The 24,592-nt window shown below is 41.5% G+C and overlaps 1 protein-coding gene across 8 annotated transcripts in view; it reads right to left on the bottom strand.

The window, feature by feature from the left end:
- The window catches only part of STARD13 (StAR related lipid transfer domain containing 13), a 523,155-nt gene that overhangs the window by 18,376 nt on the left and 480,187 nt on the right, over positions 1-24,592 (bottom strand). For 6 of the 8 annotated variants that reach the window (XM_013044890.2, XM_004770802.3, XM_045069762.1 and 3 more), the window contains 4 exons: positions 17,943-18,006; positions 7,282-8,684; positions 6,023-6,193; positions 4,719-4,935 (listed from right to left, as the gene is read on the bottom strand). In XM_013044890.2, the coding sequence (XP_012900344.1) occupies positions 4,719-4,935; positions 6,023-6,193; positions 7,282-8,684; positions 17,943-18,006 (1,855 nt within the window). The remainder of the gene's footprint in view (positions 1-4,718; positions 4,936-6,022; positions 6,194-7,281; positions 8,685-17,942; positions 18,007-24,592) is intronic. The other 2 variants (XM_045069765.1, XM_004770800.3) reach the window with 1 other exon arrangement.

Here is a 24,592-nt window from a genome sequence, read left to right on the forward strand (position 1 = left end):
GGCTGATGAAGAAAGGTTAGTCTTATTCGGAAAGAGAAAGGTTCCTAGGCACCAGATGCGGCGGGTTCTGATTCGGAGCTCTGCAGGCTTGGCCTCTCCCCGCAGTGACTTCATATCTGTCAAGAGAAGCATGACCTGTGCCTCTGTGCACCGCGGATTTAGGGCAGAAATAAAAGCTCAGCCAGCAGAGCAAGGATCCTCTCACACGCGGCTACGTCAGAATACAAATGGTTTATAAGCAAAGGCTAAACTTCCTTATTTCAGCTGGGGCCAGCTGCGCGGGGGAGAATGGACACACGGTGTTTCATCATATATAAACTGTTGTGCACTTGGGAGTGTAGGAGGCCAACTGTTGGCCATGTTTCAGGGTCCCGTGGGGCTGCATTCAACTGTCAGTAATGAACGCTCTGGTGGAGATGAATGCTTAGCATGAGGGAGAAGGGGCCGGCTCACTGCAGGAAGCCTCCTTCCTGAGAGCCGGGATGAAGCCAGAAGAGAGTCTGGGACGGTGCTTCAAGGTACTGTGTACAGGGAGGCACCACGGGGGCCAGTCAGCATGGTGTGGAGGAGAGGTGTTCTGCAATGTTCTGGTTTTCTATGACCCAGGGGCTGAGGTTTCAAGATCTCATGCAGACCTGAATCTTTGTAGTTCCAAGGAGGTGCTACTGGCAAAGAAAGAACAGTCTGTGTGGTGTATGTTCCCTCCCTCTTGCTCTTGTCCCCTCTTTCCTTATGGATTCATTCACTTATATTGGCTCTTGGTCACTCTTAAAGCTCTAGAACCATCTTCCTTTCAAGCCTGGTTTTACTTCTCCATTGCACTTGTCCTGTTTTCCCTCGTTCCCTTCTCATTAACCCTTTCCTTCTTCACGGGGACTAGAATGGGATCTCTGTGGGCTTCCCACACTCTGTGACTTCCCAGGTGGGAAGCCCCGCAGGTGTGGAGTGCTTCGTAAGAGAGTAACGGGCTCTGGCGAAAGTCCCTTGGATATCTTACATGTTCTTCCTTCAGACCGATACAAGACAGGTTTGCCTTATTCATTTTGGTTAAAGCTGGAATCAGTATTTATGTCCTTGAAATGAGTTTTTTGCCTACAGAGCTTTGCCAGCACATTTTTTTCAGTAAGGCATTCTTCCAGATTGAAAAAAACAGTCAGAGGCTTGATGTGGAGACTGAGAATAAGCCAGTGAGCCAGGACTAAGGAAATTCTGGTGCCCAGTGCCCTCTCGATTTGCAGGACTTTTACTTCAGACGGGAGACTGGACCCGGTAACAGTGGTCTTACCAGGGCTACCCATTTTTCAGAATCTGCAGGGCTCTTGAGTGGTTTCCAGTCAACACTAAACACTGTGTGGTGAGTAGAACAGAGGTACTACAATTCATTTATTTCCACCCAACTTTGTTCAGGAAAGAATTCAAGGTGACTTAAAATGATCTACAAAATGTATAAGATACCATTTAAGATTATAGATAAGAAAATTTGAGCAAAAGGAAAATCAAGATAGAAAGAGTAGCTGAAACTAGTAATAATGTACAAAATTCATACCAAAATTTTACATTTATCTACCACAGGCAGAACACACATTTGGCTCCAATCTTTCTAGCATTTAATATGGAGGGGAAAACATAACCAGTTGTTCTTTTTTGTTTGTTTGTTTTTGAGATTTTGTTTATTTATTTGACAGAGAGGAGAGCACAAGCAGGGGGAGCAGCAGGCAGAGGGAGAGGGAGACACAGACTCCTCACTGAGCAGGGAGCCTGACGTGGGGCTTGATCTCAGGACTCTGGGATCATGACCTGAGCCGAAGGCAGATGCTTAACCAACTGAACCACCCAGGGGTCCATAGATGTTCTTAATATAACAAACGAACTAGTTGTCTAAAAAAACCCACAATGTTTTCAGGCTTTAGGGCTAGAGAAAAACTATTCCATGATCATAGCATGAATACCACCTCACATAATAATCAACATTATTGACAAAATCTTGACAGTGCGTTTATCAATGAGTTTTTAGGGCCATTTCTCCAAGTGTGCCTCAGTGGTAGGGATGTTATCCCCCCGAGTCCACTGGGACAAACAATTCTCACAGGTGGCAGTGGAGCATAGTTTTAAAAATCTGGACTCTAGAATTAGCTTTTCAAGCAAGTGTTGGCTCCACCATTGCTACCTGGAAGAAACAATTCCCCTAGGTGGATATGGCAATAAATGAGACAGTGAATGTAAAACCATGAGGATAATGCCTAAAGCATGCTGGGTCCTCAAGAAAGAGTATCACTATGAAGCTAATGGCATAGATGGACTGCATTTCCTTTAGGTATTTCCGAACAAACACTGTTTTCTCTTAATAGAGCTTTTGCTGAGAAACATTCACTGGTCACACATTATAATGTTTAGGACAAAATATTTTTTTGATCTTGGTAAAAGGCAGAGCCAAAGACTCTAAGAGAATTAGCCAGGAGGAGGGATGAGTTTTATATACCCTTGGGAAAATTTAGAAGCTTGGAAAAACACACGTCTGAATAAAAGGCTACCTTCCACAAAAACACAATCTTGGGGCTGTGCTAACAAAACAACAAAAGTACAATTGAGGTCACAAAGTCCTATGCATAAGGTGTGTTTGCAATGCTGTAAGGGTAGCGGAAGAGATCAGAGTGGGCATTTCCATATATTCACCTAAGACCACCTCTCCAGCAAGTTTTCTCATAAGATATCCATAGATCATCTACTTTGATTAATGTGCAATTCTGGTAAGAACTCTAAAATAAAAAAAAATAATAGTTAAGTAACTACATTCATTGGATTGCTCTATTTGGATTTTATTCACAAGTCAATGTTGGGGCATCTGGTAAGCACTATAGTTTTAGAAAAGGGGTCTGTTGGCCTTTTTTTTGAGAAATAACAGGCAAGCTACTAAGGCCATTTCTCAAAACAAAATAGTCCTTACCACCACAATAGTAATTAACAGCAATGACTCCTGCCCTCCACTATGGCATCAAAAGAAATGGGAGAAAATGTATACCTGTATATTCTCTAGATTCGGAGTGGGAAGGCAAAAGGGGAGTACACATTTGATGCCACACAAAGATGGCGTCAAATGAAGAAGTTACTCCTATTCCACTCCATTGAAAAGTGGTGTCTGATTCATCAAGAGACCATACTGATTTTAAGTGTGGTCTCAGTATCGGAGTAGATACAAGCATCAATAGCCAGGGTCCATGAGTTCATGTAGCTCAGCTCATTCCTGTTCACTGAGCCCAAGGCCAAGGGTGAATCAGTAAAAACGGCAAGTAATTTTAGGTGAGCATGGCTTATTCACATTGTATTAAAGAATCTGATGCACGAAAGCCATTGGAGAACAGTTAGTTGCCTGAAAATACACCCACTACCCAAGGCTGCAATTTATCAAGTGGGAATATGGGGTTATTTTGGGACAGAATGTCTAAGAAATGAATGGGTGTTAATTTGGAGGAGCACAGTTTGGGCCTAGTAAATTAGAGAATGGGTGGCACTCTGGGTCCAGTCATGGGACACCATTACGCTGGTCCCCAAACAGTCATGGAGACAGAAAATGATCTCTGTGTATTTTGTTTGGCTTGAGATTTTCAATGTACAAGATGAAGGCAGAGTTGACTTAGCAGATACTGCTTTCACAGTTCACTTGCACATTTTAAAAAGATGGGAATAAATTTATCTTTGGTTCAGGTTTAAGTTTTTCTGGTTGTGGTGCCAAAGGAAGGAAGGAAGGAAGGAAGGAAGGTAAGAAAGAAAGAAAAAGAAATCGAGCGAGCTCCTGGGTGGCAGTTAGTTAAGCGTCAGACTCTTGTTTCTTTTTTCCCCCTCTCCCTTCATTTTATTTTTTCAGTGTTCCAGGATTCATTGTTTATGTACCATGCCCAGTGCTCCATGAAATCCATGCTCTCCTTAATACCTACTACCAGGCTCACCCATCCCCCAACCCCAGGCTCACCCAGCCCCTTATCCCCTCCCCTCCAAAACCCCCAGTTTGTTTCAGAGTCCATAGTCTCTCATGGTTTGTCTCCCCCTCCGACTTTCCCCAACTCCCTTCTCCTCTCCATCTCCCCAAAACCCTTGGTTTTGGTTCAGATTGCAATCTCAGGGTCGTGAGATCGACCCCCACATTGGGATCCCCCCCCTGCAGAGTCTGCTTGAAATTCTCTCTCCTTCTGCCTCTGCCCCTCCAGCTTGTGCTCTCACTCTCTCTCTAATAAATAAATAAATCTTTTTTAAAAAGGAATAAAAGGAGATATAAAAAACTAATTCTTTTCTCAAAAAAACAATAAAACGGATGGAGGAATGTTATGAAATCAGTGATGGCAGTGGAGTAATTATGAAAAAGGAAATGCAGTGTAAATCATAACTCCCACTTTCTAGGGAATGCAAAATTGACAGCATGGGGTACACACTACTGACACACAAAAGTATGAACATGAATTTCCCCTCAGAGAAACGAACAAACAAAACCCAACCAAACAAACCAAAAAAACCATGAATTTTCCCTCAGGATGTCATTCAAGCTGCCAGTGAGGAAACACCCTCATACAGCTTGACCGGATGTAGCCTGGGCAAATTAAATACTGACTTATCGAGATCACAGTGCCTTTTATTTTCAGTGAGCATGCTTTAGGTGATGCTGGGGAGATGTGACTTTGTCCGGCGTTCCATAAATCCAGGCCCGTGTTTGGGATTTACAACCATACCTGATCGAGGCAGTTGCTACGCAGATATCTGAGTGCTTGCTGAATACTCTGAGGCAGGGGCTGTCCTGTTCTCTGGACGTGAACTATGAGAGGAACACCAAAGACAGTCTTGTCTTTGTAATCAGGAACTTTCATCCTCTTCATGAACTTTGGAACTGACCTAGAATTCACAGAAACCAGGTCATGCAAACCTCTTGGGGCAGCCTGTGGGGAGAGGCTGTGAAAGCAAGCAAGAGGAAAGCCAAGCTTTTGTTGGAACAACCAACATGCACAGGGGGAATTCAACATCTCCCTCTTAATTAATCACATGACATGGAAGTACTCTGTGGGCCCCTTGCCTATGTTAGATCTCTGACTATAAAACAGCATGATTCACGTTGGCGGAATGGATTTATGGCTCTGTTCTCAAGTCAAGGGGACAACTTTCCACTTTAATTGTGAAGGACACACCTCTCAAGAGATAAGCACTTGTCCCCAATAAGACGAAACAAAACAAATGGAAAAACTGTAAGAATTAGAAATTAACTGGGGTTGGAGGAGAAGAGGAAACACTTCTTGGCTATATCCTTACTTCTCTAGAATCGGCTGTACTTTTTTAAAGGAAATTTTAATACAAAAGGATATATTCATTCGACATGCAATTTATAACTTCCCAAAATGTTTTTCTAAAGGCACTGTCGATTTCTCTCTATACATCATATATAACATAAGACAAATAATGACATATTTTATATTTTTTCAACCCCCCCAGCTCATCTAAAACAGGTCCATATTTAGGTTTCAACACCTGCTTTTGTCAGTTCCCTATGACAAAGATTTACTGCATATTTTTGTTCTTATTTGCCACTGAAGTCCAAGCCGGAATGCATTTGAAGATTTAAATGCCCTTTGAATGAATCAGTGCTCTAAGTGGTGAGCCCTGCATTGAGCCAGAAGGTACAAGTGATAGCTGTTTCTTTGCAAACTGCCAGAATTCTTTTATGGACAGTTCTTTTTAATGCCTCTGTTCACCATTCATCACCCTTTTCTTGTCTTTATTTCCTTCTCGAGACCTGACTGCTTTCCCTGGAAGCTAAACAGGAGCTACAGATAAAGCCCGGGCTCCCAGCAGTGCTGCATCCCGTCCGCGCTGCTGTGGCAGAGAAGGTGGACCGGGAGGCAGAACTGCCGCCTTATTTTCGGGACATCGGCAGTGAAGGCCACGAGGGGCTTCTTTAGAGGTCCGAATTTCACTACCGAAGCTTTGCAACTGGGTACTTCGCTCTACAACAAAGGATCCCCTCCTGAGCGAACGCGCTACGCACCACGTCCAGCCGTGTTTGTTGGACATGGAGTACTTCTCCATGATGGCCGTGAGGCGGAGCAGCGAGAAGCGCTGGAGCAGGTTCAGCTGGCCGGCCGTCTGGTTGCTGATGTGCGGCGCTGTGGACGCCTGGGGCTGGTGCGAGAGCTGGAAACTATTCCATCGGAGTCGCCTTTACCAGAAAGACCGCCAGAGAAGCCAGTCACCAAATGTATGCGTTATTGGAAAACACAGGATGTTACTGATTTTTAAGTGGCTAATCAACATAGCTTCCGAGCCAAGAGAAATCACAAAGCAAATGGAACAGAAGACACCAATGCAGAGAGGAAACGTCAGGCACTACGGCTTTCAAGTCTGATACATCCGGGAAAGGTTTTAATAAGCCTAATATATTTTATGTGTTTATTCCTAAGTTTGTTCCCGAAGTGTTGAAAGCAGCTGAGACAGTGCATGTGTGCGTGTGTGTTGAGAGAGAGACAGAGGGAGAGCTTGAGATGGAGAGCAAGATATAGAATGTTCTGGAACATTTGGATCGTTTTTGCACTGCCTTCCCATCTGCATTCGAATTCTCCTGCTGTAGACATGGAACCTGAAGGTGGCAGGCACAGAGGAAGGAGCACTGCGGAAGAGATGACAGGTCAGCGAACCCCCAGGGACATATCCACCTCCACAAGAACACAGCAGCATGTACAGTATGACTGTTTCCACTAGTGACGCTCTTCCGGGGCCATTTCTTGCAGGTGTTTCTGAATCTGTCTTTGTAAAATAGCTTTATGTACTTGGTAATTGGCATTTTTAAGCCAAAATAAACTTGTGAAGTATACACCTTAGGTCTCAGAAGTTTCTCACAGGATTAAAAAAAAAAAAAGTTTAAAAATCTGAGGTAGGGACGTTTTAATTAATATGGCAACAAGGTCATGGGAAGCACCTGCAAACAGGCACCGGGCCTCTATTTCCAGTGGTTTCCTGACAGTGACTAGCAGAGTGCTCTGCACACACACACACACACACACACATTTTCTGGAGTGAAAGTTAAGATTGAATTAAAGGACAAAGAGAAATGAACGTGAGTTAACATGGATTCAATCATCATAACATCTGTAGCAAAGATATACTTCCGTTCATATACTTCCTAACGGCAGATAACAGTTCAAATAGCGTCAGGCACTTAGTAAGCATGCTATAAATGTGTGTTAGATAAACAGACCATAATTACTATGAAGTCGATGAAAAATCATTTCAGAAAATCATGCCACCAACCTGTTTGGCCTGGTCAGAGAGGCCCCTACACCAGAGTCCCTCCTCTCTCGGACCCCAGTGGCCTCCGACTCATTAAGAGATGTTCCATCTCTTTCCATGTCACTGGGTGTCGTCCGACCCTCGGAGACAGAGTTGCCTTCGAAATCTAAGGTGATCTGATTAGGAGATGGGGAGGGGCATAAGCCGGGTTCCCCAACCAATGCATCATGTGTTTGCAGTTCAGGCAAGACATTTTTTGACCAGTCGTCCACTACCTCTTGGAGCCCATTGACATGGTGCAAAATGTCATCTAAATGAGGGAAGAGGTCATCTTTCTCCAAGTCCAGAAGATCTCCTGTACTGGCGTACAAATGGGAGCCCGGGACGTTGTCGTAGATACTGACTCTGCTCGCTCTGTGGCAGGACGCCATGAGCCTAGGCTCCCTGGCCCCGGGGCCCTGCTGTCTGCCCAGGGAGATGCTGCCGGTCCTCCAGTTAACCCCATTGCTACTGTCTGTTGGTGAGAGGCTTTCGATAGACAGCGCCTTGGGGAACGTACCCGGTTTGTGATCCTTGGGGATGTGCACCACCAAGTTCTCTTGGGAATGGAACTCATGCATGTGGTTCTGATTGCCTGCATCCTGCAGGGCTGTCCCGGCCAGCACGTCCAGGTCTTCCAAGTACATGCCCCCACGCTTGTTGGCCTCCTGGCACTTCCGTTCCTTCAGGCCGGGCGTGCTCACCCCACTGCTGCTGTTTTCTGACTGGCTGCTCTCCCTAACCCATTTGCTGGCACTCAGGAGCCCTTTGGTGCAGGCAGTGGGGGGCGAGCTCTGGAGATCTCCGTTTGGAATGGGGACGCACTGCATGGCCTTGAAGGCCTCCGGCTCCTGCTGCAGCACAGGCCCGCTGATCACCAAGCCCCCGGTCCGCCCCGGCCCCTTGTGCCTTCCATGTGCTCCCTTCCCTCTGAGAGTTTCCATGCGTTTCAAAAATGACTTGGCTCTGGTCCTGGTGGGTTTCTCATTCTTTGGGTGGAGGGGGTAGTTAAGAACGTCTCTGGGGGACTGTGGGAGGCCGCTGCCGAGGAACGTGGCATCCAGCATGACCGGGCTGTCGGGGCAGGACTGGCCGGGGCAGTCGAACGGCTCCCGGCCAGCGCTGTGGCTGCTGCCCGGCTGGCTGCGGCTGTCACTCCCTCCGCTGCTTTCGCTGTGAATGGAGCAGACCTCGGGCTCACTCAGGTCTGTGAGGACGCTTTCACTGCTCGTGGTGTTTCTCATCCTCACGTCTCCCGATGACCCATTCCGGTCTCCTCCGGGGAACAGCGTGTGCAGGTCGTCCACACGAGACCACCGACGGCTGGTTCTTTGGAAAGTCCATTTGTTGCTGATGCAGAGATCTTCCTCATCTGAGTCGTCACCCTGAAAAACATCAGAGAAAATGCTCATCTCCAGGCAGCTCGGATGCAGTGGGAAACCGGGGAGCTCAGAGGCGAGGTACTTCCCCTTCCCTTCCTTCCTTCCTTCCTTCCTTCCTTCCTTCCACGCCTGTCTTCTCGCCATCCCTCTGTCCTTCCACCATCTTCCCTCCCGTACGCCCTCCTCCTCCTCCTCCCCCGTGGCTGGAGGATCTCTTCTCAACCTGCCAAGCTTTCTTCCCTTCAGTTTTCATAGAGTTTCTGAATCCTTCCTTCCTCTCCAAGAAGTTTTCCTTGACTGATTACAAAGAGGTGTAATTACCGTCTCACTAGATGTCTAAATATAAAACACCTGCAAGTTCTCTTGTTCAGAAACTTACTCCAGCCATAAAAGGCACTTACTTCTTTCCTGAAACCTCTTCACTGAGCCCCAGGACCCTATTTCCAGCTTCCCTCTTCTGAACCTAAGCATCAGTTTATCTCAAAGCTAACACTCCTTACTTTAGTCTCCCAAACATGATTCCCACTGTGTATTCCCCTGTACAAATTAACAGCAAAATTACTCACTGAATTCCTCTAAATAGAAACTTGGGAGCCATTCTAGACATCACTAGTTGAGGAGGGTCCAATCCAGCTTGCTGGCTTTCTTTGGCCAGCCTTCTTGTTTTTAATCAACTCTGAAGCTCAATGCCTTTGGCAAGGCGTGCATCTCTGGGCTGCGGCAGCCCCCAGGCTCTGCCCTGTCTTCCACTCTGTGCCTCATGCATTTCTTTGACCTATCTGGGTGCTGCCTGAGTATGAATCGCCTGTGAGATGCCAGCCTGGGCTCCCTGTGGCCTCCCTGTGGTAAACGAGACAGCCTCGTTTACCTTTGCAAATCCTTGTGCCCAGGACAAACCTTGATCTACGGCAAAAAACAACAATCTCCTTCCAAGATGAATGGATTCACCGGCTTCTTCCCCTGCCTCGTCATGCATATTATCCAGACTCAACTCTGAAATGACTTTCCGATCTTTTCCCTCATTCATCTCTTCATTCTCATTCCCTTTGTGTAGGCCCTTGGCACCTCTGTCTGGGTCGATTACAGTAAAAGCCTGGCTAGAATCCTTGTCGCCAGAGTCTTCCGCCATCTAAACAGCTTTCCACAGGGCGATCCAAATACGATCGTGTAATTTTCCACCTTTGAAGCCTTCAGCATCCCTTGGCCTTCACAGAAGTCCTTAGGGTGGCATTCAAAGCCCTTTCAACCTGATTGTTTGCAAACTGCTTACTTTTTCCAAAGTAAGTTTCTATCACTCATGAAATGGGACGAAAACCAGGCCCCGCCTCACAGGTTTGCTGAGGGAGTTAAATGAAATAATGCATTTAGTCGGGCCTTGTTGAGGAGTATTTGTTTGTTATTTTCCAGGGTTGGCTCAAATGCTTATCTATTTGTTGCCTATCTAAGAGGACTGCTTACCTATCTTTTTACGTATCCAATGACCATTTTAACTCCCCTTAATTTTTTAATATATTCTGGTCTGGAAGAAAAGTAAACAGATGCTCCATCAATAAATACTGGCATCTCCCCATTCTCACTTATTTCTTGAAAATTTAGATTCATATGAGTTGTACTAAGTGACAAATTCAGAACATTCATGTATGATGGAAGGTGGAAGAAAGTAAAACAAACAAAAAAACAAACAAACTAAGGTACTAATGGAGAGTTCCACAGCTTTGGGATCACATTGGGAAATTAGCTTTGAGTTCAAAAAAAGGTTATATGAAGCTTTGGCAAAAAAGTTTAAAAAGATGTACAAATGGAAAAAAGGAAAGATTCTAGGATGATGAATCAAAGTTATACTTTTTCCGTAGCATTTTTGATTTCCCTTTTCCTGTGACTGACACAAGACTTGATATTTGAGGGCTATTTATATATTAGGCACCATAATAGGTTGAAGCTTGAGCCCACTGGATTTTCATATCACATTTCAGGAAGCTAGTGATAAGAAGTTGATATTAAGTGATCATTCCGAAAGAGCCCTTTCAGTAAATACTTTTTGAGGAGGCCAGGAAAGGATAACTTCTAAAGAAAAAGTAGATATTTTAAATAGAAACTATGCTATTTGGTGTGAGCTCCAGCGAGTTCTCTCTCAAGCTAGCCCAAACTGAGTTACTGGTGCTAACAAACCACATACTAGTTGGATAAGGATTCCTTTATTTTGGTCAAGAAAAGATGCCAAGCTGGGCACTGTGGCCTGGGACTGGAAAGTCTGCCCCTGACTGCTAGACTCTAAGAGCTTATTATGCTAGCTCTGAGCAACAGAAAGGTATTTACAATCCAACCAAGTCATGTGAAACAGCGGTAAACTCCTGGAAAAAAGGCCAGTGGTTCAGGGGAATTTTGCAGTATTTAGGTCTTTTGAACCAAAACAAACACATGAAAACCAAAGCAAAACAAAAACAAAAGCAAAACAAAGAAAAAAGAAAAAACACCCATTTTCCTTTTGTACCTTGTGCATATAATTATTATAGTATGTCCCAAGGGTTGTGACATGATTCTGTTCTTTCCACCAGTGCAGAATCTTTCAAGGTATTGATAGTACATACAATAAAAATACATACAATAAAAAATTTTCCATAGGAGCTTAAAGCACACATATATTACAATAAACAAACAAACTAATGCTATAATAAAAATCCTTGTTTATACTGATATTTCATAATCTAGTTCGGTCTGTTTCATTTTTAAAAAATATTGTTCCTTACCCACCCAACTGATTTCACAACCCACCAATGGGTCAAGTTCCACCATATGAAAATCACACTGCCCTAGATTGAGTTGTTAAAAGAAAAAATCAGGGCCCAGCAGACTATCATGCATAGAGCAGACTCTCCAGTAATAATTACAGAAGTGTACAGATTAAGAGATGTTGAGATTTCACCTGTTTGGTAATTGTTTTGAGACTAAAAACAGTAAGATTACTTAGAAATGCAAAGTGGAAATTTCTAGGAGTCAGATAGATGTATAGAGAAAAAGACACACCAAACAAACTTTAATCCCATCTCAATGGCTTAGTAGACCATGGAAATCCAGACACGTCTGGATTCTATCAAAAGAACTGACAGGAGGTTCTCATGATATTGTTGTGGCCAAGATGGCTAATTGTGTTTGATGTCACGAGAGTTTTGCTGGTGACTGGTAGAGTAGCTCACACCAAAGAGTGTGATCAAAAGGCTGAATGCAACTAAGGGAGAGATCTCTGAAGGATGCCTCAAAGTTATGTCCATTTTAAGAATAATTTGAATAAGCCAGGATAATTCACATTTTTAAAGTATGAATACGGCCCAAGGTAATTCGCTAAGTGATCTTGAACAAGGTACCCTTTTTGAGAGTCAATTTCCTCAGCTGTAAATGGGAATGATAATAATACACATCTAGCGTGATCTGTCCACATACCCAAAAGAGATTAAATGTGAAATGCCACATAAGTCTTAAAGGGCAATATAAAGCTAATTACTGTTTTTAGAGACTGGTGATACCGAGATGTATAAAGATCTTAACAGAATTGAAGGATGGCCTGCCTGATAATAAGATGAAATGTCGTGAAGTAAAATATAAAGACCCTAACTTCAAAAATTAACTATAGCGCGTGCAGGATGGAATAGATTTAATGTAATAGCAGTTCCTATTAATAGCTTTGTGAGTTGTAGATTTCAGCTTAATGCAAATTCACCATGTAATCTGGTTAACAAACTGAGACACTAACTTTAGGATATCTGATCAGAGCATGGATCTCAAGACTTCAGGTTGGAGCCCCACTGTGTTGTGCCCTGGTCATAGCCATCGGAAACATTCTAAGAGGTGCATGGAAAGGGCTGTATTTCTGGAGAACAGTAATCAGGATAGCCAAGGACCTAGGAACCACAATTCCCCTGAACGATGATTGAGAGAACTAAGAGTTTGGTTTAGAAATGAGAAATTCTAGACCAGAGCTATTCAAAGTGTGGTCAAGGGGCTGCCAGTCCCCAGACTGAGCAATCTTCAAAGAGGTCAGTACAGACCTTATTGAAAATACAGCTTCACTTAGTTCATCTTGAATAGAAGGTAAAAAGGAATACTTTAAGCTTTTAAAAATTATTTTAAAACCCCTTCTCCAATTGTAGTCAGTATGCTCTGTAAGACTGGTTTCTTTATGAGGACTAGGATTAAAACAAACAAACAAAATTTAGATACACGTTCTTCCCCATGAATATAGTGTTGTTGGCAATGCAGCCTAAATTAGGGAACAAACAGGAAACTTGCTGTCATGAATACTCACAGTCTTAGCATTTGATCAAAGTGTGTGAATAGGCATTTAATATGGGAAACTGCTATTTCAAAGTAAACTTTTTGTTTGGTTACAACAGCTGAACAAGAAAAAGGTGATGAGTGTAATCACAATACTTATCAATTGCCTATACATACACTTTCAATAAAATTGTGAGCAGTTTTTGTAACTCTTTTCTATTTTCCATTATATTTGGCTTGATTATATTCACCAGAATGCAACTTTTGTGTTTGTTGAGTCTAATAATACAACAGTGAGGTTTATATTTTCTATAACTTTTTTCATTTCATATTTCTAATAATTCATTTGTACTGAATTTTACAAAACTCGTAAGTGGCAGACTGGAAATTAAAACTAAAACAAACAGAACCCCAAGTCACTCACTGTAGACAGTTTGAGAAACTTTGTTCTAGATTGAGGAGAAGTCAGAAAACTGTCTGTAAAGGGTCACAGATATTAGGCTTCTGGGGCACGAAGTTTCTGCCACACCTACTCAACTCTGCTGTTATAGCCAGAAGGATGAGTGGGCTTTGTTCTAATACAGCTTTCACTTTCTTTACAAAAATAGGAACAGTGGTTTGCCAACCCCCAATCTAGAGGATAGAGCTGAAGGGTTGCCGTATGAAAAGCGAAATCTCTATTTCGGTGCTTCTTCAGAGGAGAGAGCTAGAACCCAACTTACTAAAGTTTAGATCAAATAGCTTATTATCTGGAAGACTTCTAATAATTAGAAAGAAAATCAACTGCCTTGCAATGCAGTGAGCTCATCATGTCTGGAGGCTTACAAGCAGAGGATGAGTGACCTATGAGCGATGCCCGCAGAAGTAACTTCTGTAGTGGATGAGAGGCTAGAAGAGATGACAGAACATCCCTTCCAACTCATAGATCCTCCTGTTCTAGGATACTTCCATGCAATTTTCTTCAATTCAAGACTGTAATACTTTCCAGCTAAGTGAATGCTGGAACAAAATGTCATTTTTCTCTCATTTGACCCTGCTGTTTGGAGCTGTAGAGTGGGGTCTAATCTGGTGGGAGAGACGGGGGCCTGTGTGACAGGCGGGGAGTGGGTGAAGTGGAACAGAGACCAGGCCCCTGGGCAACAGCTGCAGCTCCTCTGAAACGCTGACGGGCGCCCAGGCCAGGAGAGGCCGGCTGCAAGGTGGCAATTAGTCATGGTTTCTGTGTCGCTTTCCTCCTTTGGTCGTGATTTCAGAGAGCTTTATTAAAACTATAACTTTAACCAGAACCTTTTGAAGTCCCTCTTTCTCTCTTGGGAAATCTTCAGGAAGAGTCTTATGTGTGTACGTGTCCTTCTCTTTCCTCATTTAACAGATACTCTCATTGGACTCTTCGGCCTCTGACTGACTTTGAAGAGAAGTCATACCACATAAACAGTCACCGTAACTGGGGGATGTTACAGTCATCACGAAGAAAGGATGAATTGTGTGGTTAATAATGGAGAGGAAACACTTTTCTGAAAACAAGTAGTTTTGGAGTTTTCAATTTAGAGGGAGTGCCGATATTTATTTTTTTCTAAAAAATGAGAACATTCTTAGTGAAATTATATATTCCTCAGAGACAAATGCCAACTAGACATGGCAAAACAATTTTTTTTTTTCCTGGTGGAATTTGGCCATATCTTGACACTAGAAACAGGACCCCACCCAAGTCCACAGCTGCAAGAGGTAGCGAATGCATAGTTACATAGAAGTTTAGAATATATCTTCCACGAGAATTAACTGGAGCTGAGTGGCTGAGTCCACCTGTTCAGAAGCTGGAATGTACTACTTGCAGAGCTGTTGGTGGGGTGCCAGTTGCTGGAATGCTTTTTGGCTGGGTTTTAGTAAGTTTTCCAGTGAGGTGTGTGGCCAAGATTGAGAATGATCTTCTCTATCTGACTCTGCCAGAGACAGGGAAGGTTACCTTGAATCTCTGAAGAAACACTTTTCTCTTGTGCAAGGAAAAAATCTTATGGTACTATCTTGAGCGGGGGAGGCTAGAGTGACTTCATTTTTCTTGGGGCTTTACAAATAGCATTTGATCCACAAGAAAAGTACGTGCCTAACTAGGAGGCTTCACCATCCTTCTCTATTTGTGGGCTTGTTTTTTTCTCTCTTGGGTGAACCCACCAAACTCTTTGGAATTAAAAAAAAAAAAAAAAAAAATCAAACAAAAAGGAAATGCAAAGCAAAGCAATGAGATTCACTGTGAGAGATCCAGAGATAGATTTCCACGAAGGCATTAAATAAATCGTAGCCTTCTATACAGATGGCAAGAAACATCTCTCTTCTAAAAACAAGAGAAACATATAACCGTATGTATGGCTGGGGAAACTCTGTCTCAGGCCAAGCTTCCGGAGCTCACTCAGACTCCAGCACAGTTCTGAATTCTTTGAAAGGCAAGGAGGGGCAGTTTAGTGCCCAAATATCTGGGCTCAAACCCTGCCTATTTCTGCCTGACTGAGTGCATCTGTCACTTTGGCCCCTGCATCTGTGACACGGAGTCCATGATGAGGAACAGGGCTGACACACGCTCTGTGCGAGTGATTGCTGCTCACCACACAGTGAAGCCACCCCACACAGCCCTTGCAGAGGCCCCAAAGGGAGAAAGAAGGACTGTGACTCTGGACAGTTGGGCGATTTGGGGATGACCTTCTGTAAAATTACACATGTCTGGGCCTCTGCAGATGAGAGCTGAGGATTATATTTTTATTTCTTGGATTGCCTAAAATGGGGACGTACCTAGAGGAAATGCTACTATTGGTCTTTTCTTTTTTTCTTCCAAAGACACTAATTCCAGAATGATTGCAGCGTCACAGGCTGCTTTCCTCAAGTTTCACTTTCTATATTTGAATCACTTGGCCTATTCCTAGCTTGTATTTATTTTTCGTGTTTTTTTGTTTTTTGTTTTTTTTTCAGTAAAATAAAGGATGAGCCTATGATTTGTGAAAGGGGCAGATGACAGGAACACATGCCTCTACACAGGGTCTCCTGCATAATTCCTTCGACCACAGCCCCCGATGTGGGTCATTACTGAGATCCATGGGGCGGTGGAGACCACATGTTGAAATTATTTATTTGAAAATTCAGGCCATGTCTTCTCAATTTACAACGTGAAAAGCAGTATTTTATTCGGGTACATGCATTTGTGAGGCATCTAGCTAAGCCAGGGCTGTCTGGGCGTGCACCACTACATCCAACATCAGGAAGAAATTAAGAATGTCAGAAAGACTGGAGTGACCAATTTACAGAGGAGCTTTTGTGAAGGTAACACATAAAAAGCCCAGCCAATGGCATCTGGGCCCATTTCACATCTCACAGCTTCTGAAAAACTGGTGATTGGGTGAGAGTCCCATCATTCAACTTGGCTGAAGACAAATCATGTCATTAATTTTTGTCTTCCGTAATACAGTGTAGCTACAGATCTGGATAGGAAGCCGTATAGACCAGCCACGCTTTAGATGCACAGGAGTGGCTGTGTCGGTTTTAATAAGAACCATGTGTTACAACCAAAACAACATCTGACCCTCCTGCTTCCAGTAGTATGTCTGCTTCTCAAGGGGTCTATTCAGCCACGCAGCTATTGGGACATTTATTCCCACATTTTTAATTTGTATTCGGCCTAGACAAATTGCTCATATTTTAATATTCCTTTGGATATTGTTTTTTGCTCTTTTACCTCATTAGCTTAAATCTTTTGGTTTCTAACTCAAACCCTGAATTATTTCTAAGGTGAGGTCAACCAAAATTCATTCGCTTTCTTTTTTTTCCCCCTTTGAGCGCTATTTTAGAACAGAAATTCAAGTTAAGGTTATTTTTAAAGATTAGGTTACTCCGGAGTGACTAAAAATCCATTGGATTTAATGATTTCTCTGTGTAGACCAGGATAAAGAGAGCACTTTGTTTAACTCAAAGATGTTTTCTCTGCTTCCTCAAAATATACTGAGGCTTGACTTCTTACAAACTGGAGACGTAAAATGAAAAAAAGTAGGAATGATCTTAATTCTGAATTTCCCAAAAGGATCAGTTCAGTGAGAGAGCGAGGTCCTTCGGCACAGTGGTGGCCATGAGGAGTGTGGGTTTTGGAGTGAGGCATGCCTGAGTCTGAAACCCAGCTTTGCCACTTGCTGAAAGATCGTGAACAAATGACAACCTGGTCAAGTTTTACTTTCCTTCCCCCAGGACACATAGGATCCCTACCTCGGTGGGTTAAATGAGATCCTGCATGGTACGTACGTAACGTAGGTCCTAGAAAACAGTAAGAGCTCAATCAAGTCCAGCTCTATTTTAGAACTGAAATCTCCAGGCTCATTCGTACAGTCCTAGAACAGGTAGGAGCATAGTGACTCGTAAAGCAGAACGACATTCCTTGTGACCAGAGAAAAGCGCACAGGAGGAGGAAGGGTGAGGAAGAGGCAGGTTCAGGACCTTGTCACCACATTCCCTGACATCCCCTCAACCATTATGAAATGATCCTGCCCAAGGATGAGCACATCTTCAAGCATACGTGGAAATGAAATGCCATTGAAAAGGACGAAATGGAAGACATTTGGCATGGACCCAGGGGTTCTTCTCTGCATTCTCTTCATCTACAAATCACTGTGGAGTATTTGATTCTGATATGGAGTGGATATTTACAACTAACGAAACATCTAAAATACAACCAAAAAGACATGTCATATCTTTATGCAAACCCTCTGAGCAAAACAAAAAAACAAACAAAACAAAACAAAACAAAAACTATAGCAAAACAAATGGTGAAATGATTGGATCCTGGCCCAAGTTTCCAATGGACTTATTATAGATGATGGTTATGATAAGAAGAGATATTTGGAGAACAAACAGATCATCAGGCATTTCAGAATTTCGCTTGGGTTTACAATGCCCTTAATCTATGACCGTGAGCTTCTTTTGTTAATATAGCCATGATCATAGCAAGGTAGAGACACCTACCTTTTTCTTTTGGAAGTTCACATCAAGTTTCATTGAGGCACACTTGTTCAATGTATTTAGTCGTCTAAAAAGAAAGAAAAAGGTGATGATTGCTACTACAAATAAACATAAATTTTCTTTTCAGCTTGATAATTCTCATTTATTGCCAACAAAGTCAAAAGTGCAGAAATAAGAAGTTATGTCCCAAGAAAGTACTGCAACCATCTAGATGTGCTACCGAAGTGCTCCCGTTGGTGCTCCAGCCCCTGGACTTGAGAAGACTCTGCCGTGGAGCTTACCAATCCCTGCTCAGTCCCTAATCTAAACCCAGTCTTTCCCTGGCTTCCCTTTCCACCATTGTTGGAACCTATGAACAGTCCTTTTAGCCCTGTTCTCATCAGCCCCTCCATTCATTTGCTGCCTCGACCATGCTAGTCCCCAAATTCGTATCAACTCAGCCATCTGTCTTTCCCCCCTGCTCTTGGGCTGGTGGGTATAAATGGAAAAATAACTCGGTGCTGAATTATAGTGCTATAGACTAAATTGGGTCCCCACCAAAATTCATATGTTGCAATCCTAACCCCATGTGACTGTATGTGGAGTAAGAAATAATTGAGGTTAAATGAGGTCACAGGAAAGAGCCCTGATCCAACAGAATTGGTTCCTTATCAGGGGAGACACTAGGGGGCTTGCTCTCTCTCAATCTGCTATGTGAGAACAACAGTGAGAAGGTGGCTGTCTGCTAGTCAGAAAGAGAGTGCTTACCAGGAACTAAGCCCTGCTGGCACCTTGATCTTGGACTTTCCAGCCTCCAGAACTGTGAGGAAATAAATGTCTGTTGTTTAAGACACCCAGCCTGTGGTATTTTGTTATGGCAGCCCGTGCTGACGAATAAATACATTTTGATTTTTAGCCTCAGCTGGGCTCCGAAAATTGCTACCCAGCATTCCTTTCATTTTTTCCCTCTGGTTGGCTCCCAATTTCAGATTGTGAAAAATATCCCAGTCGCACACAGAGGACTTAGCCGCTGCTGCTGATGAGAGAGTACAGCTGAGTATAAGCCCTCGGACGTGGATTCTTGTATTAATCCTTTCCTTTATCACACACACAAACAGGATGTTTCTCTTCTTTTTCAAAACTAACCCTTTATTTAACCTTATTATTGATTTCAACATCTACCACTTCATCTGGGACCATGATACCTCATTCATTCCCTCCCCTCAGCAGCTTCTCTCAACTGCTTTCTTCTCTTTAAGAGGATCCCTGTCCTGAAGAAATTGACTAATCAATTAGTTAGCTACCTAAATAACCAAGATCACACTAACTATTAATTCTCCCTTAACCCTAAGTTTTTCTTCAAGCAACCATACTACCAACCTCAATATTCCCCTCCTTATCCTACTCAGTTTGCTGAGAACCGTCTCAATTTTCATTCATTCACTCTTCAATCCATTATAATCCAATTTCATGAAATGCTATTTGTAAATACCTTGACTGTTTTGTTTTATCTCATTACTTTTTAAACATCATACAGATTGAATGCATAAGGTTTAAAGAGTCAAATAATACCCTCCTGTCCTTTTCCATTTACCCCCTCTTTGGAGGCAACTCTTTCACTTATTTCTTTTGTTGGTGTTAATGCTCTTACTTCTTTTTTATTTTTAAAAGATCTTATTTATTTATTTGCCAGAGAGAGAGAGAGCACAAGCGGGGGAGAGGCAGGCAGAAGGAGAGGGAGAAGCCGGCTCCCCACTGAGCAGGTAGCCCGATGTGGGACTCGATCTCAGGAGCCTGGGATCATGACCCGAGTCGAAGGCAGACACTTAACAGAATGAGCCACCCAGGTGTCCCATGCTGCTATTTCTTAATTTTTCAGGTCAAATAATTATTTAACTATTTTTAGACTTTGTTCTATGAACAGTGAAGATCTGTCTTTTACTACCTTATTCCCATCCCTCACCTTCCCCACAGACATTCATACCCTTTATTTATTATTATAGTTATGTCATAATTTCATAACTTTTTGATAAATCAATATTCAGTGTTTATTACATTTACTATTGACCATGTAAATGTTGTTCACACGTATATCATACTCTGATGACTTTGTCTTCCATTCTCAACTTTTCATTATCCCAGGAGTTAATATGCATCCAGTTTGTTTCCTTAGTTTTCAATGTATTTTTTCCTAAATTAAAACTCAAATACTTCCTCAGCTATCTCTAGCTCCCTAAGTGCATTAATCTATTAATATCTATTAATCTAATTTTTTTGTAATGTCTTTCTCAGAGCCATCTGACCTGTTCTAGTTGGGGTTTGCTGCCCTTATTATAATTTTATTTTATTTTATTATCATGGACTGATCAGATTTCTCAGCACTCGAATTCTCAGATTCTCCTGGAGTATATTTTCTAATATTCTGGAGCTGAATTACAAAAGAGGCCAAGAACCTCAATATTGGGAATGTAAATACCAAGTTGAGTGTCAACTCCTTCAACTATGCCTGGTGTCTCCCAACATAGGGAACTTCTGTTTTAATCTCTCCAGACAATAATCTTCTTGTCTTGTGCTGATGGTGGGAAAGAAGTCTCCTGGATATAAATTGGGGGAGTAAATTGAGGGTTCTAGCTACTTTAAAACAGAATTTCAAACAACCCTCTTCTTTTTAACCTACCTTAAACATCATTCCCCATTTGGAGCTTTTTAGGATTACTGTGGTAGCGACTGAGTTAGTTTATGACTTACTTCAGTGACCACTTAGCTTTCATTTCTTGGGCTTGCCAAGTTCCCTACTACATTCTTTCTGTCTCTCTGCTTTGAAAATTTTGTAGTGGTGGTGTCTCTCCTTGCTTTCGTGAAGTTATGTCTCTCTACATCAGTGAAAATTTAGAAAGCAAGAAAAGTCAGATGTTCGGTCTCCCATCTTTGACCAAAATGACTTTTTCTTGCATCGGCTTTAAATTTTCAGCTCAATGAGTTTTGACAATTTTAACTACTTTCAAGCAAAGTACATTTTTTTCCCATGAGAAAGTTTTCTTGTGCTCCTTTACCATCAGTTCTCCTCACTACCACATCCCCTCTCATGATTTCTGCCGCCCATAGACTGATTTTGCTAGTTCTTGGTTATCATAAAAATGGAATCACATGGTATGTACTGTTGTGTGTCTGGCTTTTTTTCGGTCAACACAATTTTTTGAAATTGATCCATTTTACTGAGTATTGCAGTAATCATTCCTTATAATCGCTGAGCAGTTTTCCATGGTATGAAGATATGCAACTGGTTTTGCATCCTCTTTTGCTGATGGACATGGTCAAAACTGGCTGTTTCCAGTTTTGGCCAATGGCTTTTTGTTCATCAAATTTCATAACCTTTTTTTAGCAAAGACCTATCTGTAGCAATGGACACTAATTACCACTCTCTACTCCTTGAAACTCTTCTCTTTGGCATTCAAGATCATGAATTCTAAATACTCACAAACCTTACCCCTTTTTGTGGGGCTCTACTGGCCCTTTAAACTCAACTTTCAAAACTGATCTCATTATATTCTCTTCAAAACCTGCTTCTGCTACTTCACGTCTTATCTTGATTAAGAGTATCACCAAGTAGGCCACCCACACTGGAAAATGGAGTCATCTTGACACTTTTAAAAAGATCTGTGTTCATTTGATCACCAAATCCCGTCAATTATACTTCCTTGATATTTTTGAAGTCTTGCCTTTTCTTTGGTCCTACTTTGGTGCTTTCTCAACTTTTACCTAAAGTCAGGCTATAGCCTCTTAACTGGTTTCACTACCACTTCAAATGCTTCAATTAAACTCAGTTCTATTTCTCAACTTTTTCTCATGTCATTCATTTATTTAAAAATATTTGATGATTCCCCTCATTTTCAGCCATCTCCAATTTACCCACTGACTACACATTCATTAGTGTCAAATACAATAAGCAGCCCTGGATTAGAAACTGAGCATTTAGTCTGAAGCTATCTTTAGCATGGAATTGGCCTTTGCTCTTATAACTGACAGCCTATCTCTTTGTCCAGTTCCACACGTGTTAACAGCACTGCCTAAGAGCTAAAAGTGGTATGTGAGGTACCTTTTACATATACATTTTCACTTGGGTATATAATGAGATATATAAGAGCTTAAATAAACATGATATGTAAGAGTTTAAGTAAGTCCATGTTGCTCATTTGGCAGCTCTGTAGCAGGTTTGTTTAGACAAAGATTGCCTATTATTTATAAAATTTACTTTCCTAATAAACTTGTTCTTCCATTATACTTTGGAAGCACACAAACAAACCTTTTTATTATATGTAAAAGTTTTTGATCTACTACATATACAAAAGCCATCAAAGGGCTCATCCTTTATATATCACATGCCTGAATATGCTTTATACTTTCTGACACAAACAGGAAGCTAATTCATCATTTTTTAAAGCTAGAGACTCAAACTAGATTTGACCATGTAGATTTAGGTCCTTTTATCTCCCCTCAACTCAGATATTTGCTGGCACCTTAAGAATAGCTTCTCTATTTGGAGAAAATATTTGCAAAACCTGCATCTCATAAAGGACTTGTATCCAGAATAAAGAACTCCTTAATAAATTCCATAATGAGTCAAACAATCTGATTTTTAAAATGTGCAAAATATTTGAACATACAGTTCTAAAAGAAGATATTCAAATGGAAAATAAGCACATGAAAAGATGCTTAACATCAGTAATCAGGGAAGAAATGCAAATTAAAATAATAAGACACCACTACATACACTGGAATGTCTAAATTAAAAACACTGACAATACTAAGTTTTAGCGAAAACATGGAATCACTGAAACTTCCAAAGGATACAACCTCTTTGGAAAATAATTTGGCAATTTTATAAAATTAAAATATTTTCTTAGCATTGACCTAGCGACTCTACTCTTATATATATCCAAGATAAAATAAATCATACATCCATACAAAGATCTGTACTTAAATGTTCATAGCAGATTTGTTCAGAAAATAACCAAAAAGTGGAAATAACCCAAAGGTCCCTTAACAGAAATAAAAATTGTGGCACATACCTATAAGGAAATATTCAACAATCCAAAGGCACTGACTACTGATACATGCAACAAAATGGATGAGTCTTAGAGGCATTATGTTAAGTGAAAGAAGCCAAATGCAAAGAGCATTACTATAAAATTCCATTTATACAAAATTTTAGAGAAGGTAGGCCTGTAGTGACAGAAAACAGTTCAGTGGTTAGTGGTTGCCAAATGCCAGCAATAAAGAACTTTTTGAGATAATGGAAATGTTCTATATCATGATTGTGGTGATAGTTACACAACTTTATATCTTTAACAAAATTCATCAAGTTGTATATTTTAAGTTGCTCATTTTTGTTGAATGTATTTTATACTCTAATAAAGTTGAGTAAAAAACACTGTAAGTGAGTGACATCAGTGGGAATGGTGGAATAAAAATCTCTAACACTCTGGGACTCTATAAAAGCAAGAATAATATTGGCAGTGATTATAAAAATCAACTTTTGAAGAACTTTGAAAATTAATAAAGGCTTGAAATAATCCAAGTACTGTTCATTTAAGGAAAAAATTATTGAATCTATGTAAGAACAGTGAGATTTGAGGCATCTGAATTTGTCCTATTCTCATGTTTCTTTTCTCAATTTTGCAGAAGCTTTGAAAAACAACAGCATCACAATCAGAGTAGCTGTGAAAACTGACAGCCTAGAAGCCCCTGGAGAGGGCAGAATGGGTTTGGCTCCCCAAAAGCTCCATTATTAAAGGACTATCATTATCTGAGCTGTCTGGCAATTCCCTGAATGCTCCCATTCATAGGGCTTATCTTCATTTAACGTGACTTTGAGCTCATCACTGAGAATAGTTTTTTTCCTAGTATGTTTGTCAAAAACAATCAGTGGTAATTATTTAATATCACATCTGCCTGAAATGGAGATAACATTTGGGCCAAATAAGATATGAACCAAAAGAAATGAAAAGAATAGCTGCAGGAATGAGATGTCCATAGGGGACTTAGAAAAGTTCTAACATATTCTTAGAAATCTAGAGGTCAAGCAGATATGCAGAACTGTGTGCATACCTGGAAAAGGTATGAAAAGGTCCTAATTTCTCGCCTCTGTCTGGTATTGGTGATCTGCACAAGCAGGAAATAAAAGCTAAGGCAGTGTTATCAACTTCCTGCTGGAACACTGAAACCATAGCTAAATATGAACAAAGAGCCTTTGGCAAAGCTGGGAGAAGTACTGGTTCAAGGCACTTAAGGAAATCTCTGTCATTTGCGGACCCTCTACTCTAAAAAGGGACTTCAGTGGTAATATACTGCAAAGGATTCAGACTTTAAACAATTAGCTGAGGAAAGTTACTAAATAATTGCAACAAAAACAAACCTTGAGGAGAGATGGGGTCTGATTTTGAGAGTTGCTACGTTACAATGTTTAAAATGTCCAATATGAAGTGAAAAATTACAAGACAACAAACTGAGTCTGAACTTCAGATGGAGAGGCAAAAGACACAGAATAGCCAACATAATACTAGAGTATAGAAAGGAAGCTGGAGGACTAATACTACCCAACTTCAAGACTTACTATAAAGCTAAAGTAATCAGGACAGTATGGTATCAGTAAAAGAATAGACAGTATATCAATG

Source organism: Mustela putorius, unplaced genomic scaffold, assembly GCF_011764305.1.
Source record: "Mustela putorius furo isolate JIRA1106 unplaced genomic scaffold, ASM1176430v1.1 tig00003942_pilon_pilon_pilon, whole genome shotgun sequence".
In the NCBI taxonomy this organism is placed as follows: Eukaryota; Metazoa; Chordata; class Mammalia; order Carnivora; family Mustelidae; genus Mustela; species Mustela putorius.